This window comes from Musca autumnalis, unplaced genomic scaffold (assembly GCF_047663935.1).
Source record: "Musca autumnalis isolate F117 unplaced genomic scaffold, ASM4766393v1 scaffold_3, whole genome shotgun sequence".
In the NCBI taxonomy this organism is placed as follows: Eukaryota; Metazoa; Arthropoda; class Insecta; order Diptera; family Muscidae; genus Musca; species Musca autumnalis.
The window spans coordinates 37,021,032-37,038,463 of NW_027411866.1; the positions used below are offsets into that span (position 1 = coordinate 37,021,032).

At 34.3% G+C, this 17,432-nt stretch overlaps 2 protein-coding genes across 4 annotated transcripts; one reads left to right on the plus strand and one right to left on the minus strand.

Annotated features, from left to right (window-relative positions):
* Nucleotides 1-3,606: 3,606 nt before the first annotated feature.
* On the minus strand, nt 3,607-8,765 carry LOC141399953 (uncharacterized). 2 transcript variants are annotated; one of them, XR_012412032.1, is made up of 2 exons: nt 5,952-8,765; nt 3,607-5,872 (listed from the first exon to the last, which is right to left on the minus strand). XR_012412032.1 is itself a non-coding variant. In XM_073979323.1 (2 exons), exon 2 carries the CDS (start codon nt 7,775-7,777, stop codon nt 6,449-6,451), a length of 1,329 nt encoding a protein of 442 aa, XP_073835424.1. In that variant the 5' UTR covers nt 7,778-8,525; nt 8,639-8,673; the 3' UTR covers nt 3,607-6,448. The 2 variants fall into 2 exon arrangements, 1 of the variants encoding a protein (XP_073835424.1); XM_073979323.1 differs by having other exon boundaries at nt 3,607-8,525; nt 8,639-8,673.
* A 2,169-nt stretch (nt 8,766-10,934) lies between these two features.
* On the plus strand, nt 10,935-15,770 carry Mer (ezrin/radixin/moesin family protein merlin). 2 transcript variants are annotated; one of them, XM_073979326.1, is made up of 5 exons: nt 10,953-11,366; nt 11,585-11,872; nt 11,944-12,046; nt 12,109-12,318; nt 14,395-15,770. In XM_073979326.1, the coding sequence occupies exons 2-5, from the start codon at nt 11,685-11,687 to the stop codon at nt 15,466-15,468; spliced, it is 1,575 nt and encodes a 524-aa protein (XP_073835427.1). In that variant the 5' UTR covers nt 10,953-11,366; nt 11,585-11,684; the 3' UTR covers nt 15,469-15,770. The 2 variants fall into 2 exon arrangements, with proteins under 2 accessions (XP_073835425.1, XP_073835427.1); XM_073979324.1 differs by having other exon boundaries at nt 10,935-11,872.
* Nucleotides 15,771-17,432: the final 1,662 nt, after the last annotated feature.

The following is a 17,432-nucleotide window of genomic DNA, read 5'->3' on the forward strand; positions in this document are numbered from 1 at the left end:
ATTATTTGTTGTTAAACTGCAACCGCTTTGTCATCCTCTTTTGCTGACATTAACTTTCCAACTAAAGTTCTTTGGTGTTTTTCAATTATATTCCTATAAATCTGCGCACAGTGTTCTGTGTCAGACTTATAATTCATTCTGTTTTCAGCAGGTACGTTCACAATATGCAACATTTCTAGCATGGTACAATAATTCATAGGTAGGCCAGGTATGAGAATCGCCAAAAAAATACAACCCTGTCGCTATGGCTTAAAACGTCAAAATTGTTTTGATGAATGATAACGGATGAGTAAACAAAGAAGAAGAAGAACGAAATGTTGAAATGAAAACAAAACAGAGTTGAATTTTTTGATCAATAATAAATATCAACTCTGCATGTCCACACGGTTTTGACAGATTAAGCCATAACAAAAAAAAATTGTAATCAGCTGTTAGCTGTGGCCTACCTAAGAATTATTGTACCATGATTTCTAGTATGAATCTGCGTTTGTAATTGTTTTCCTGCGCTAGGATATCTACGTCTTTAAAATTGGGCGTGTGTCCTTCTTTGATGCAATGGGCTGCAAGAGCTGTTTTTTGCTCCAGTGGCTTGTTTTTAGCCTTTTGATCAGATTTATGGGAACTGAGCCTGGTCTTTAGTTTTGTTTTTGTTGTTCCAACATATATTTAGTCAAACAAAGTCAAAAGTACCAAATGAAGAGAAGTCTAATGTGGTGTATAAAATCAAATGCAATGGTGACGGATCCAATATATGTAAACAGACATATGTTGGAACAACAAAAACAAAACTAAAGACCAGACTCAATTCCCATAAATCTGATCAAAAGGCTAAAAACAAGCCACTGGAGCAAAAAACAGCTCTTGCAGCCCATTGCATCAAAGAAGGACACACCCCCAATTTTAAAGACGTAGATATCCTAGCGCAGGAAAACAATTACAAACGCAGATTCATACTAGAAATGTTGCATATTGGGAACGTACCTGCTGAAAACAGAATGAATTATAAGTCTGACACAGAACACTGTGCGCAGATTTATAGGAATATAATTGAAAAACACCAAAGAACTTTAGTTGGAAAGTTAATGTCAGCAAAAGAGGATGACAAAGCGGTTGCAGTTTAACAACAAATAATACTAAAATAAAGTAAATATTGTTATATGATTGTTTTATTTATGTTTATATATAAACAAATGATAATTGTTTCTTTTAAAGCAAATAAATCCCTGATGATGACTATCGAAGATAGTCGAAATATCGGAAATAAAACATAAACTAAAAACCGAAAAATTTTCTGTTTTTAATTAATTTTCTGACCTTAAGCCGAACAAATGGAAACAAAAATTACTGATCAAAGGTCAACAATATCTATATACAAATTAAAACACGGAAGGCACGCCGAAAAAAGCAACAAAATCAACATGCATCTATATAAAATTATAAAACAAAAATATGATGATGAAACTAAAAAAGTCATAAAACAATTTTCAAAAAGTAACAGGCAAGCAGCACGCCTTAAATCAACAGCAACATTCCTCATCAAGTGCAGAGATACAGGTATTATCCCCAATTTTATTTCCAACACAACAAAGCATATAGACAAGATATTCAAAATCAATAACACAGTACCACCACATCTAAAAACTTCATTAGAATCTCTAATTTACAATTTTCACGTAAAATTACTAAAACTTCTCATACAACAAAAACATAAACAGTCCAATATCACAAGAGATATTCTAACCAATACCACACATCGCCTTCAGGAGCTATTAGAAAGAGAAGATCTAGCCTTACTCATGGAAAGTGAAAACACCATTCTCCAAACACAGAGCACAAAATTGAAAGCCACACACAGAAAGAAACTAAATGCATTAGAACAACAACAACATTGTCAACTTAATATTCAACACAACAAAGAATGGTTCATCAACAAAACAGATGTTGAAGTACCAATCAACGTTCAGTGGTTGCTTTCTCTCGGACCAAAATTCTCTTTACCAACAACAAAAACCACGTTTCCTCTGTTCAATATAATAGCAGAAGGAGAAGATTGTATTCAAACGTTGGAGAACAGAGAACAGCAAGAGAAAGCTAGAACTAACCTGATAACTCTTATTAACGATCACACAAAATCCCACACATTAGGAAAAAGAGACCGTTTTACATTAAATACAGTGGGCCAAACAGCAAAATGGTTAAAACAAAACAAACATATTTTGATACTGAATGCAGATAAGGGTGGAAAAACAGTAGTTCTTTCAAAATTGGACTATGAGTCAAAGATGAACGAAATATTATCAGATATGTGTACATATAAACGCTTAAGAAAAGATCCTACAACATCATTACAGGAAAGGAACAATAAGTTAGTAGCGAAATTATTTGATCTAAATATAATAGATGAAGGAGAAAAACAAAAATTAACGAGTAGAACATCCGTAGCCCCAAAAATTTATGGACTGCCTAAAATCCACAAAGATGGAACCTCCCTGTTCCCTAGTATCCCAGTTAACTTAGCTATTAATACGATAAAAGAAAACTGGACAATTATCAAAGACCACACACACATCCCAATGAACCTTTTCATTGAAATTTTATCTACCTGTATTAAGGATGCAAGATATTTTTTATATAAGGACAAGGTATTCGAGCAGTTAAAAGGGATGCCAATGGGATCGCCAATCTCACCAGTTATTGCCGATATCATAATGGAAAAACTTCTCGATGATTCCTTGGCAAAACTGACCATAAAACCCAGAATTCTAACTAAGTATGTAGACGACATATTTTGTATCATTAGGAAGAACGAAGTAGATAAAACATTGAGCATTCTAAATACATTCCACAAACAGTTACGTTTCACCATGGAAGGTGAAACTAATAATCAATTGCCATACCTTGATTCCAGAATAATATATTGGTATTGGACTGGTATCAAAAACCAACTGCCTCCGGCAGACTCATAAACTATCATTCAAAACACCCTCGTAGAATGAAAATCAATACTGCGACAAATTGTATCAACAGGGTACTGAATATAAGTGACAAGAAGTTTCACAACAAAAACAAAATGAAAATAAGAACCATTCTAAAAATGAATGATTTTCCCACTAAAACTATTAATGGCTTAATTAAGCACGTAGAAAAGAACAAAAACGATCGAAACATACAAAGAGTCGAAAAAATATACAAAAGGTCAACATACATTCCAGGCTTTTCTGAACGATTTTCACATTCCAATTTGTTTAATAATGAAAAATACCAATTAGCTTTCAAAAGCTCCAATACCAACAACAACTTCTTTAATCAAACAAAGTCAAAAGTACCAAATGAAGAGAAGTCTAATGTGGTGTATAAAATCAAATGCAATGGTGACGGATCCAATATATGTAAACAGACATATGTTGGAACAACAAAAACAAAACTAAAGACCAGGCTCAGGTCCCATAAATCTGATCAAAAGGCTAAAAACAAGTCACTGGAGCTGTTACGGCTGTAACGTTTTCGAATAAGTTTCCACTATGGCAAATGGCCAACTTATTGTTTTTGGCAGAAGAATTATAATAAAACACAAACTTTGCCCTCGATTGAAATGAAACCAAACCCTTTGGCCTTTCGTTCTTTTACAAAGTCTGTTTATTTATGCGATTGTACGTTGGTTTGTACATCTGTTTGTAATTGTTGTCGGGTTGATAATATTTGATGATGTTTTATTATCTAAAATAAATGAAATTGAAATGACAATGTAAATTAAATAAATTAAATGAAATTACAAAGTAAATTAAATGAAATGATTGCGTAATCAAATATGGTACAAAGGTTGATCTTACTTAATTCTTTCTCTCTTGGCGGTTTCTCCTGGAATGACTTAAAGGAGCCATTGTGAGAAAAGAAATACCAAACGATAATATATCGTTTATCTATTACAAATTACTGAACACATCTTTTAAAACGATAACAAACATATTATAGAGCGTTTACACTATTAAAATAAAATCGATCTTAATAAAATAGATCATACAAAACAAATTGTACGTTATACAAAAAAACATAAATTTTATAAAAATCATAAAGCGAACGTTAATAAATTTAAATTTCAAATTAACGGAAAAAGTCTTCTAAGTTCATAACATCCCGCCGCCCGTGAATCGATCGGGAGATTCACCACTAACATCCAGGACTGCTAACTTTGATGCTGGACGACGTAACTTGCCTGCCGATGTTTTCACCACTGCCGAACGAACTTGACCATCAGCCGCTGTACATACTTCCACCACCACACCTCGCTTCCATTCACCACGCGCCACATTACTATCACATACAACAACAACATCTCCAACTTTAATTGGTGGTACAGGATGAAACCACTTTGTTCGCCTTACTAGATCTGGAAGATATTCCTGTATCCACCGTTTCCAAAACGTTTGCTTCATTTGTTGTAATATGTGCCACTGCTTTCGTAGACAGATGTTTTCATTTACTGTTGGTGTTTGAATAAAATTAGGACCACCCACCAAAAAATGGTTTGGGGTAAGAGGCTCACTGTCTTCGCTCTCAATTGGTGAATGCGTTAATGGACGAGAATTTACTAAATTTTCTGCTTCGATGAGTAAACTATTTAACGTCTCCACTTGAGGGGACTTTTCTTTCAGGGTGAAAGCCAAAACGTTTTTTACAGCACGCACCATCCTCTCCCATGCTCCGCCAGCTGAGGGGTCCGCTGGATTATTAAATACCCACTCAATTCCACGCCTTGTACATTCATCGCCAATTTTACAAGAATCAAAAACGAAGTTTTCCTTGCTTGCTCCAATAAAGTTGGTACCTCTGTCGCTCCTAATACGCACAGGAACTCCTCTTCTATATATGAAATTTCTTAGGCAAAGAATGACTGCATCTGTTGATAAATCTTTCGCAAGGTCGAGATGAATTGCTCTCGTAGTTAGGCAAGTGAATAGTGCGACCCATCTCTTTTCACTACGTCTGCCCAATGAAACTGTATATGGGTCAATAAAATCAACTCCGGTATACGAGAATGCTCTCACAAATGGTATGACACGATCTTCGGGAAGTTGACCCATTAAAGGAGGCCTTGGAACTGCACTACGGTTTTTACAAATTTGACAATTTTTCTTTGAACTTCTTACCAGTTGTCTTAACGAAGGTATCCAAAATTTGGTCCGAATAGCTGCACAAATGGATTCCTGATTTTGGTGAAGAAAATCTTCGTGGTACTGTTTGACAATCAATTTTGCAATCAAATTATTTTTTGGCATAATTATTGGCTTTCTAGTGGAAGGTCCAACGCAGGTTGCATTATTAATGCGTCCGGAAATTCTTATTAAACCATCATCGCCTAAACACGGATTTAATTTAAATATTGGGCTCTTTTTGGAAATACGACGACCCATTTTTAAAGCCAGGATTTCATTTTTCATCTTTGCTTCAATACCTTGAAGTCGTCTGAGCGCCACAGAATACGTATCCTTAAATGCATAATCGTCATTCCTCCATAAAAGACCGGTTTCATATTGGTTACCAATTTTCAAAGTTGTATTTTTAAGGATAGCTTCTGCTCTTTTGTCTTCCTCAGACTCGACGGGCAAAACAGGTTTCATACCAAATCCTTCAATTGAAAAATATTCAGCTATTTCCTTCTGAATATCATTATAGTCGCTGACGTCAGTCACACAAACCATGTTGTCAGCTGATTCTTCATTGGAGCCAAATACAATGTTGCCCAAAAGTGTTTGTTGCACAGAAAAGTTTTCATCAAGATCCATTAATTTTTGTGGTCGAACCAATCTTATGTGGGGTAATCCAATTAACAGCTTCGGGGTCACATCAAAATAATCATCAACAATAATATTTTCTAAAATAGAAAAACGTTTTTTAAAATCGGCAATATTCAGAGATTGTTTTGGTAATTTTAAATGGTTAGTAGTTCTAACATTTCTCATCTGCAAATACTCTCCATTCTTACTCGCGATTTCCACATCAATTCGCATAGACATTTCACTTGATTTTTTGCCAACAATCCAGCCTAGTGACAAATTACTATAAGGTCCACTCAATCCAATCTGTTTGGCAACCTTTTCTTCCAGCAAAGAAATTTTTGACCCCTCGTCAATAAATGCAATTATGTTTATGTAGCCTTTAGGTCCTCTCAATCTCACAGGTAAGTATTTAAATAGTGTTTTTTTGTTTGTATATTCATCCACTATTGTTGTTACAGACGATGTGGCATTTTCACTGTCACCCACTGATGCTCGCTTTTTACCATTACCCATATTACTATTTCCATTTATATTGTTGTTGTTTTTGCCAGCTTCATGCAATAAACGGTTGTGGTATTTTTGGCAACCACCCACTGAACACTGCTGGCGATTACTACATTTTTGGGAAATGTGATCAGCTTTTAAACATGTAAAGCACAAACGATTTTCTTTTACCACTTTCCAGCTGTGGAAAAATTCTTAAATTTGCTGCAATAATAGATTAAATGTTTTTGTCCACAAACAACGCACAAATTCTTCCTGTTGACATCCGTTGTTATGGCAAAAGACTGCTTCACTTTTCCATTTTTATTCTGCACAAAATCGGCTTTAGGGGTATCAGCTTCCGTGGCAAAAGAAACGTATGTGGCAACCTCTTGCAGCCATGTACTAAACTGGCGTATTGTTGGGTATTGTCCCAAATTATTCAATGAAAATCTTGCCCATTCTTCACGTTTAGAAAGAGGCAGCTTGTTGACCAATTCTTCAAGCAACGTTAAATTACACAAATGCGGAGTTGCCCCTGCATTTTCCAAAAAAACGGTAAGATTCGACACCATTGTACTGTAATTTATTATTTCCGACATTTTCTTACCAGAAATTGTGGGAAATGATCGTACCTTCGCTATTTGGGATCGAATCATTATCTGCGGGCGTCCAAAATGAAATTCCAACGTTGACATCACCTGATCTACACATTCAGGGTGAATTAAATAAGCCTCCACTTTTGCCTTAGCTTCTCCTTTTAGGGCTTTTTGCAACCGCGTTAAATTTTCCAGTTTTGTATAATTATACATACGTGTTGTTTCTTTATATGAAACGGCAAACATGGGCCACTGTTCAGGTTGTCCATTAAATTCCGGTAGGTCGTGTAATTTGCGTATTGAATTTTGCATACTTGTCTGCATAATTTGTTGCGGCACTTGCAATAAACAATTGTTGACATTACCGGCATTTTGAGTTGCAGCGAAAGTCGATGTTTGTGGCTGTGAGTATGTTGACGGCATCGTTGTATTCTGTTGCTGTGATTGTTGTGACAGCGGCTCATAATTATTTGTTTTTTCACTAAAATTATTTTGTTGTGATTGCAGCACCACATTCGGCTGTGTTGATGTTTTTATTATTGTTGACGGCGATACTGTCAATCTCTGTGATGGTTGATCGTTTGACGTTGAATTAGGTACACCACTAAACAAATGCGTGGCGTATGACGGGTAGGATACCATTGGCGCTTGTGATAAAAGTGACGGCGGCAAATTATATGAAGCACTCTGTGGTGTGGAAAACGGCATGTAATGCAATTGTTGTTGTGTTGGTGCATACGATGGTGGACAGTATGTTTGTTGTTGTACAAGCGGCTGTGGAAAAAGAGGGGTTATGTATTGAGCAGAGTTTATGTTTTGACTAAACATATGCTGATGGTCGATACTTAACTTTTGTGCCGTCGGCGTATACGGCACATCCATAGTTCTGCTGGGCATCGACGCAACACTATAATACATTGTAGTAGACGGCGCAGCTACTACATTAGCTCTGTTCCTTTACGTTCAAGAATCTTCAAGTTTTACAACTTTTTACTCGAAACGCGTTCCTTTACTTCAGACACAATTCAATTCATATGAGAGCAGTTTTCAACTTTTACTACTTTTGCCGGTTTTACCATTTTCAAGAGTAAAGGAACAGACCAATTGTGATGAAAAGTTGGCGGTTGTGATACAGCAACGCTTGTCGTTGTATTGGCGGCATTTATGTACATCTGCAATGATGATTTTAAAGCACGAATTTCTTCTTTCAGGCTTTCTATGTTTTCGCCTGCGGTATTTTGTTGTTGCTCCACTATTGTTTTTTCGAGTTCACTCTCAGACGATGATGCTGACGCAGTGACTTCCGCAGGCAGCGGCTTTTTTGTATTCTCATTACCTTGAGACATCTTCTTTTGCAGTCGTTGGCTACGACGTAGCATACACTTGTTCCAGGAGAATTAATTAATACAAATATTAATTAAATAATAAAAATAATGTTACGGCTGTAACGTTTTCGAATAAGTTTCCACTATGGCAAATGGCCAACTTATTGTTTTTGGCAGAAGAATTATAATAAAACACAAACTTTGCCCTCGATTGAAATGAAACCAAACCCTTTGGCCTTTCGTTCTTTTACAAAGTCTGTTTATTTATGCGATTGTACGTTGGTTTGTACATCTGTTTGTAATTGTTGTCGGGTTGATAATATTTGATGATGTTTTATTATCTAAAATAAATGAAATTGAAATGACAATGTAAATTAAATAAATTAAATGAAATTACAAAGTAAATTAAATGAAATGATTGCGTAATCAAATATGGTACAAAGGTTGATCTTACTTAATTCTTTCTCTCTTGGCGGTTTCTCCTGGAATGACTTAAAGGAGCCATTGTGAGAAAAGAAATACCAAACGATAATATATCGTTTATCTATTACAAATTACTGAACACATTTTTTAAAACGATAACAAACATATTATAGAGCGTTTACACTATTAAAATAAAATCGATCTTAATAAAATAGATCATACAAAACAAATTGTACGTTATACAAAAAACATAAATTTTATAAAAATCATAAAGCGAACGTTAATAAATTTAAATTTCAAATTAACGGAAAAAGTCTTCTAAGTTCATAACAGGAGCAAAAAACAGCTCTTGCAGCCCATTGCATCAAAGAAGGACACACGCCCAATTTTAAAGACGTAGATATCCTAGCGCAGGAAAACAATTACAAACGCAGATTCATACTAGAAATGTTGCATATTGGGAACGTACCTGCTGAAAACAGAATGAATTATAAGTCTGACACAGAACACTGTGCGCAGATTTATAGGAATACAATTGAAAAACACCAAAGAAATTTAGTTGGAAAGTTAATGTCAGCAAAAGAGGATGACAAAGCGGTTGCAGTTTAACAACAAATAATACTAAAATAAAGTAAATATTGTTATATGATTGTTTTATTTATGTTTATATATAAACAAATGATAATTGTTTCTTTTAAAGCAAATAAATCCCTGATGATGACTATCGAAGATAGTCGAAATATCGGAAATAAAACATAAACTAAAAACCGAAAAATTTTCTGTTTTTAATTAATTTTCTGACCTTAAGCCGAACAAATGGAAACAAAAATTACTGATCAAAGGTCAACAATATCTATATACAAAACACATTATTTTATGCCAAACAATTAAGAAAATGAAGAAAAAGTAAGATGCTTCGTTGGGCTATCAGTTTTCACCATAAACAATGCTTCTTCTTATTAAGGTAAAAGTATCAATTGTTGACAACCTGTTGACTTTGTCACCATAATAGTAGACAAAGTGGTGACATGTCGACACATGTCCCCATGCTTCCTACAGGGTATGTACGCTTTGTTGTTTGATTGTTTACAAACAAAGAAACGAACTTCTACAAGAGCGCGGACATGTTGAATTTGGTACTTTAGGAAAAAATAAATTTTTTAATCATATTTTGTTAAGAAAATTAAATATTTTTTTTAAATGCTAATAGAGAACACATTAAGTGGTCGATTATGGATAGCAACTCAACTGTAGTTGCGTTGCCAGAAGAGAAAATCATGCAATTAAAATAAGTAAAAAGACGGAAATTTTTGTCAAATTCAATCGATATCAGTGTTTTGAACCTTCAGCTATTAATTCAATTGTAAAAAAGTATAAATTTTTATGCAGAAATAGAAAATTATATTACTAAATTTGCTGTGGGCAACGCAACTGGAGTCGGATTGCTATCCGTAATCGACTCCTGGATTTTAGTCCTATGCAGTTTTTGTAGAAAATTTCAATTAGTTTCTTTAAAAAATAAGGATTCACTCAGCTCTCGCCATCAAAATTACAGCGTGAGGAATACACCCCAACTAGGTGTAAAGTGTGTTGCAGAACAGCTTTAGGTGTGTTCGACGCACGTGAGGTGCAGAGGTGAATGCCAGAACATGCCTGAATGTCGTTGCAAAGGGTTGGTGAAAATGACATGCCAAAACATTGGTGGAAATGATATGCAAAGTATTGGTGAAAATGGCATGTCAAAGCATTGGTGTAAATGACATGCTTTGGATCCAAAAATGAATAGCATCTTTTGGGGTTCACGCTCATATTAAATTCATCGATGAAGATGCTAAAAAGATGACATGCCAGATCACTTGCAACTGTGATTGAATGACAACTTTGGCATCGAACATTTTGCTGGGATAGCATTGCACAGATTTTTAGAATTATGTTTGTCTGTGCTATTTTTTTATACATTCTTCGAACAAAACCCATTTTTCCTTTGCTTAAAAAATATTTCCTTCATAAATCCGTGTGTGTGTTTTCAATTACAAGACAAAGTGACAACATACATGTGAAAAAGCAGATTGTCTGATGGCAACACTACTAACGTATGAAATATTTTGAGCATCCCTGGGGCTGGATTCTTGTTCTATGAAAATTTGAAATGAAAAATTTTTTCTTTATAAAATTCTTCATTTGACATTCATTTCAATTATACAAGCTTTCATTTCAAATTTTCATAGAACAAGAATTGAGCCCCTGATTTATAAAAAGTTGATATTTTTAAATCAGTTACATTAAGTAATCATTTGACACACAAGTAATCGTTCTCAAAACTAATTACTTGGCAACCCTGCCTCACTTGTCATTTTTGTGTTTGCATTCATTTGTTGCTTTTTAAGTGTGAAGTTGTTGCTTTTTAATTAATTTTATTTTTAGTTTCTGTTTCGTTCATGTAAAATTGTTAATGTTTTGTTTTCTTTTTGCAATTGGTTTACAAAAATTAATAAAACAAAACTGCGCGGATGGTCTAAATTCCATAAATGTTACGCAATTTGTAAACAAGTGCCTTTAAGAAGAAATAGGGATAAGCAAGCATAAAATTAGGGTCTATGGGAATTGATCAGCACCAGACAACAACTACATATAATTGAACTTCGACATGAGTGCGCAACCCAATTAAAACAATAACACCAACCAAAACGAAAACAAAAGTTGTTATTAAAAAAGAAAAAATGCGGGCATTTCGAAGTAAAAAGGTGTTTCCTGTCAAGGTAATAACATTCGATTCGGAAATAACATTCGAATTGGAGAAAAATGCCAGTGGTCAGGACTTATTTGATCTTGTGTGCCGGACAATAGGCCTGCGTGAATATTGGTATTTTGGTCTGCAATACATAGATACTCGGGATAATGTAGCCTGGCTAAAAATGGAAAAGAAAGTGAAAGATCAACGTTTAAAACTACAACCAAATGGATTTTATGTTTTTAGTTTTTATGCGAAATATTTTCCGGAAAATGTTAGCGAAGAGTTAATACAAGAGATAACGCAGCACTTGTTTTTTCTGCAAGTGAAACAAAGTATTTTGTCCATGGATATTTATTGTAGGCCTGAGGCCTCGGTGCTTTTGGCCTCCTATGCTGTGCATGTACAATATGGACCCTATGATGCTGAAACATATCAAGATGGCAAATTGCAGGGCATGGATTTACTGCCAAAGGGTGTTACCGATCAGTATCAAATGACACCCAAGATGTGGGAGGAACGTATTAAAACTTGGTGGGTAGTACAATATTAATAAAGGGGGGACTAGAAAAAGGAAACCGAACGAATATTGTTCTCTGTTCTAGGTATATGGATCACGAACCAATGACACGCGATGAAGTTGAAATGGAATACTTGAAAATAGCACAAGACCTAGACATGTATGGTGTTAATTATTTTCCTATAACGGTAAGTTGTGGCCATAGGCTTTCCGATACTTAAACTGATTTTCTTTTCTTTCCTTTTTTAAGAACAAAAACAAAACAAAGTTGTGGCTTGGTGTAACGGCTGTCGGTTTAAATATCTATGATTATCACAATAAACTAACACCCAAAACAACTTTCCAATGGAATGAAATACGCCACGTTAGTTTTGATGATAAAAAATTTACCATCCGATTGGTGGATGCTAAAGTTTCCAGCTTCATTTTCTACTCACAGGATTTACACATCAATAAAATGGTAAGAAAATATGTGACATACATACAAACATACGAATACATAAACATAGATTTAAACTATGTCAACGGTTTTTAAAGTTTGTTAACACAAGCTCGCTCGCATTTTGTGCTTTATCACTATCGCATTTCAAGGTCATAAGCGCATGATTGGCTTATTGAGTTTTTATTATCTCAACAGCAATTAAAAGCGCCAGAATTGTATTAAATCAAAGCTAGGTCAATGTTTTAAACGAAATTGGTGGGAAAAGAAGTAGCGATTGATTTTGACAGCTGAAACAAAAACACTACTATGTAGTGTGAGAAGTGATTGTAGGCTTCCTAGTGATCACGAGTAGTAAGTGAAGAACTTCACGCCATCATTTATACATATATATGTTTACGATTTCATAATTTTGAAAATAATAACCAGAACTTGGGGTGCAAGCAGAAAGATGTGAAAGACAGTCGCAGTGGCGGCAGGGAATGGCAGATATATAGCAACGGCAAATATTGACTTTCTCAAATTGTATTTTTCTCCCAAAGGTATCACCAGGAAAAAAATGTTATTAAAACTACAATGAACGAATATAAAACTTGTAACCAACGTAGAAGCATAGATTTGATTGTTGTTGTGCTCATCAGTCATTTCAATTGGTTTTCCCAGGGAATTTAAGAATGGACTACCTAACGAAATAAATCGTTTAGATTTAATTAGGACCACAAAGTATTCAAAACAAACCCCTTTACTGGACTTCCTCGAAATTTGTTGAAAAGCCCATGTGAATATCCGGGCCGCACTGTAAGATGTATTGCTAAGTTGATGGTCTTAAACACCACGATTACGTAATCGGCACAACTGAAGGGAGGGATTGGTAAGGGTTTCAATGCCATAAGCGAGTAATAGTCAAGTGCGTCTAGGCATATGGCGGCTAAGGCCACCCAAACTTTTCTTTCTCTCTCTCTGATACAGAGCCTGCAAAATCAATATTTGTTGCATCCCATTTACAAGTTCTAGATCTATCTAGGCCGAGATCAGTTATACCTACTCTTAGTGCGATTATGATCTCTAACAATACAAATTTTTCAGACAATTTTAAAAATCTTTAAATAAGATCGGACCTAACCTCAAATTTAAATATATGATTTGTGTAAAAATTGCAAATGCTATAGAAAAAAGAACTACAGAGGAATTCTACAGGTTTTTGTGAAAATTACAATTGCCACAGACCAATTGACAAGATATGTTAACATTAATAAGAACTTTAGAGAAAATAAATCGATTTTCGTAAACATTCACATATGATCGGACCTAACCTCAAATTTAATATCAGATTTGTGTAAAACAGACAACTACTGTAGACAAAATGATAAAACTTAACAACTTTAATAACAATTTGAGAGGAGAAAAATTGATTTTTAAAAATATTGGAACTTGATCGGACCTAACCTCAAACTTAAATATAAAAAATTCTGTGAGATTTTTGTAAAAATTATCAGTTTTACGGACATAATGACAACATATGTCAACATTAATAAGAACTATAAAGGAAATAAGTCGATTTTTGTAAACATTCGCATATGATCGGACCTAACCTCAAATTTAATATCAGATTTGTGTAAAACTGACAACAACTGCAGGCAAAGTGATAAAACTTAATAATTTTAGTAAAAACTAGAGAAGAAAAAGTTGATTTTCAAAAACTTTGGAACTTGATCGGACCTAATCTCAAACTTAAATACCAGATATTCCGCTATACTTGTGTAAAAATTGCAAGTGTTATAGAGTAAATAATGATAGGTGCCAACTTTAATGAAAACTGTAGAGTACATAAGTCGATTTTTGTGAGCATTAGAATGTGATCGGACCTAACCTCAAATTTAAATACGTTCTTTATCATGATTTTTCTGTCTGCTATTAGTCGCCCAAGTTTTGGTTTTCTTCTTCATTAACCTCAGCAATGACAGTTTACCTTGGAATAGTGGTATTTTTCCGGTCTACGTCGTTAAAAATTCCACTATTTTAAGCCTAGGGAACCTTTACGAACTCTTTTTTTAACAAGTAAAGACCAAACCTTATACGAAATATAATCTTTTTCAGATTCTAGATCTTTGCAAGGGTAACCACGATCTCTACATGAGACGTCGTAAACCCGACACTATGGAAATTCAACAAATGAAAGCCCAAGCCAAGGAAGAAAAACAACGTCGGCAAATGGAGCGGAAAAAGTTTCTACGAGAAAAGAAACTACGCGAACGAGCCGAACAAGAACGGTATATGTTGGAAGCACAATTGGAACGGCTGCAGGAAGAAATGCGTTGCGCCAGTGATGCTCTGCGACGTTCCGAAGAAACTAAGGAGCTATATTTCGAAAAGAGTCGTGTCAACGAGGAGCAAATGCAGTTGACCGAATGCAAGGCAAATCATTTCAAGTCTGAAATGGATCGTTTGCGTGAACGACAAATGAAAATCGAACGAGAAAAAATGGATCTGGAAAAGAAGATACGTGAAGCTGATTTTTTTGTCCATCAACTAACCATGGAAAAGGACAAACGAGAAGCTGAAGCGGAAAAATTACGCAAAGAACTTATATGTGCCAAATTAGCGGAGCGTGAGGCCACGGCTCGCCTGCTTAACTTTTTAAATCGTGGTCGTAAAAACTCCCAAGACAGTATGCTGCCACCAACAATTACTGTTAACTCTTCATCTAGTTCTTCCAATAATATTACCGCCTCTGTGAGTACACCCTCTCTAACAAATTCAAGTTCAACTGCCGACATTAATGATACGTCCACGGCTGCTGTTGAATTAACCACCAATGATCTTAATGAGCATCATCTTCGCCATCCGTTAGATCAGGAACAACGCGCTGATGATGATTCGGAAAATGAATTTGAGACCAAGGAATTCATTTTAACCGACAGCGAAATGGAGCAGATCACCAATGAAATAGAACGCAGCCGTTTAGAGTATTTAAAGAAACACAAACAGGTCCAGAATCAATTACAAACTCTGCGTTCAGAGATTGAATTATTGAAAATCGAAGAGAATCAAACCAATTTGGATATTTTAAGTGAAGCTCAATTAAAGGCGGGCGAAACAAAATATTCAACATTGAAAAAATTAAAATCTGGTTCAACCAAAGCACGTGTGGCCTTCTTTGAGGAGTTGTAACGGATGAAAATCCAAAAATGTGATTTTAAATCATTAAATTTTATTACACATTAATGAGAGCAATCATAAATACATAAATAAATAGCTATAAAAAGAAAAGAGCTGGTGCTCTTGTTGGCCAATCATGTGAAATTCAGCACACATACAAAAAATCACTATTTTTACAACAACATACTACATATATACATCGTACTGTATGCACATAAAACAACAACAAAACGTATACCATAGATTAAGTTTTAGATGAGTTAGAAGAAGCAGCATCACAAGCAAAATCAATCAAAACAAAAAAAAAAAAAACAGCTAATGATGTTTATTATGAATTTACTGATATTTTTTCTGTGTATAGATATTAAGTATTAATAAATATAAAATAAAAGAAAACATATTTCTAAAAGTGGATTTGTGTTTCTTAATTTTTAATAAGTAATTTAAATACGATATGAAATACAAAAATATTTGCCAAGACTAAGACTTCTATCTCCCCACATGAATGAGTGGAGCCCAATCCCAATTTGTATCTATCTCTTAACGCCGAATTCGAAGTCGACATTTCTCTAAAGGGGCATAGTATAGAACCCATGACATTCAAGCCATGTTGACCATTCCCCACGGATGTGTTAATATCAGTTCATAAATAGGAGCAATTGGTGATTCGATGACACCTAAAAGTTAGCTGTTTTTTGTATTGTTCTTTTACCTTGATTTTTTCTCATTTGTATAAAAAATCTTTGCATACCTTTAGGAGCTGTGTCATATTTACACATTTAAATTTTTATAAAAAACGCATAATTTACGGAAAGTAAATTACAAAGCATAATTTCAGGCTTGGCGTTATTTATGTTTTCTTATTAGCTCTGTTCCTTTACGTTCAAGAATCTTCAAGTTTTACCACTTTTTACTCGAAAAACGACCATGAGCTAGTGGTAGCTACAATAATACCCTAGACAGACGGCAGAGTTAATTTGCATTAAAAATTCTTAATTTGAATTAACTTTTTACCCAGACAGACGATAGTTTCTGCATTTATGAAACAGCTGTTTGTGTTGTTTGTTTGTACCCAGCAGACCATTTTATAAAGTATTACAAAAGTTCGCCAAAATATGCGAAACAAATATATTTTCTACCATTGACCTTTTCACCACGATAATGCAAAAATAAATTAAATTTATTCGCGATATTTTTGAGTCCTTTTAATATAAAAAATGTCGTAAAACTCTAAAGGAACATTTGAAGAAGATATTATTTTCGATAGAATTGGTATGGTGGGTAATGAAATGCTTGTGAAAATAAAAACTTTAAAAATAGATTTGATAGAAGGCGCGTAAAACGTTTAGCTGCTATTCTATTCGAGAAAGACCACTACTTATTTGAAAGAAACGCGAAAATTTCTGATTTGTTTTCCATTTTTATTTTCTTAAACATGGAAATTTGACAAAAGACAATTGATTTTCAATGCAAATTGTGTCTCAGAGCATGAATATGCTCTCTCTCCTACATGAATATGGTCTCTCTTTTTTAGCATTGCCATATTGAAATACCTAAATTCAGTTTAAATTTCCTTTGATTTTGTGCACTAAGAATGTGGATAATGCACGAATTAATTTGAATTAATTGCACTGTTATCAAACATTAGTGTATGTTTTCAAAAATATTAACAAGATTGGTCATCAAACGCTCTTATTACAACAAAATCAAAATAATTTTCATACTCGGAACCGCAACAACCTGAGAGTAGCAAGATGTAGGTTGGAGAAAACGAAGCAAAGAATTGATTACACTGGGACAAAAATGTATAATGAGTTACCAGATTATATAAAATCTCTACCCAATGTTTCAATCTTTAAAAGAGCTTGTAAAAAATACTTGTGTAGCATGAAGGAAACACTTCTATTGTAAATAAATTCATTTTATTGCACATAATTTTTATTATTTTACATAATACTTAATAAAAAAAATTTATA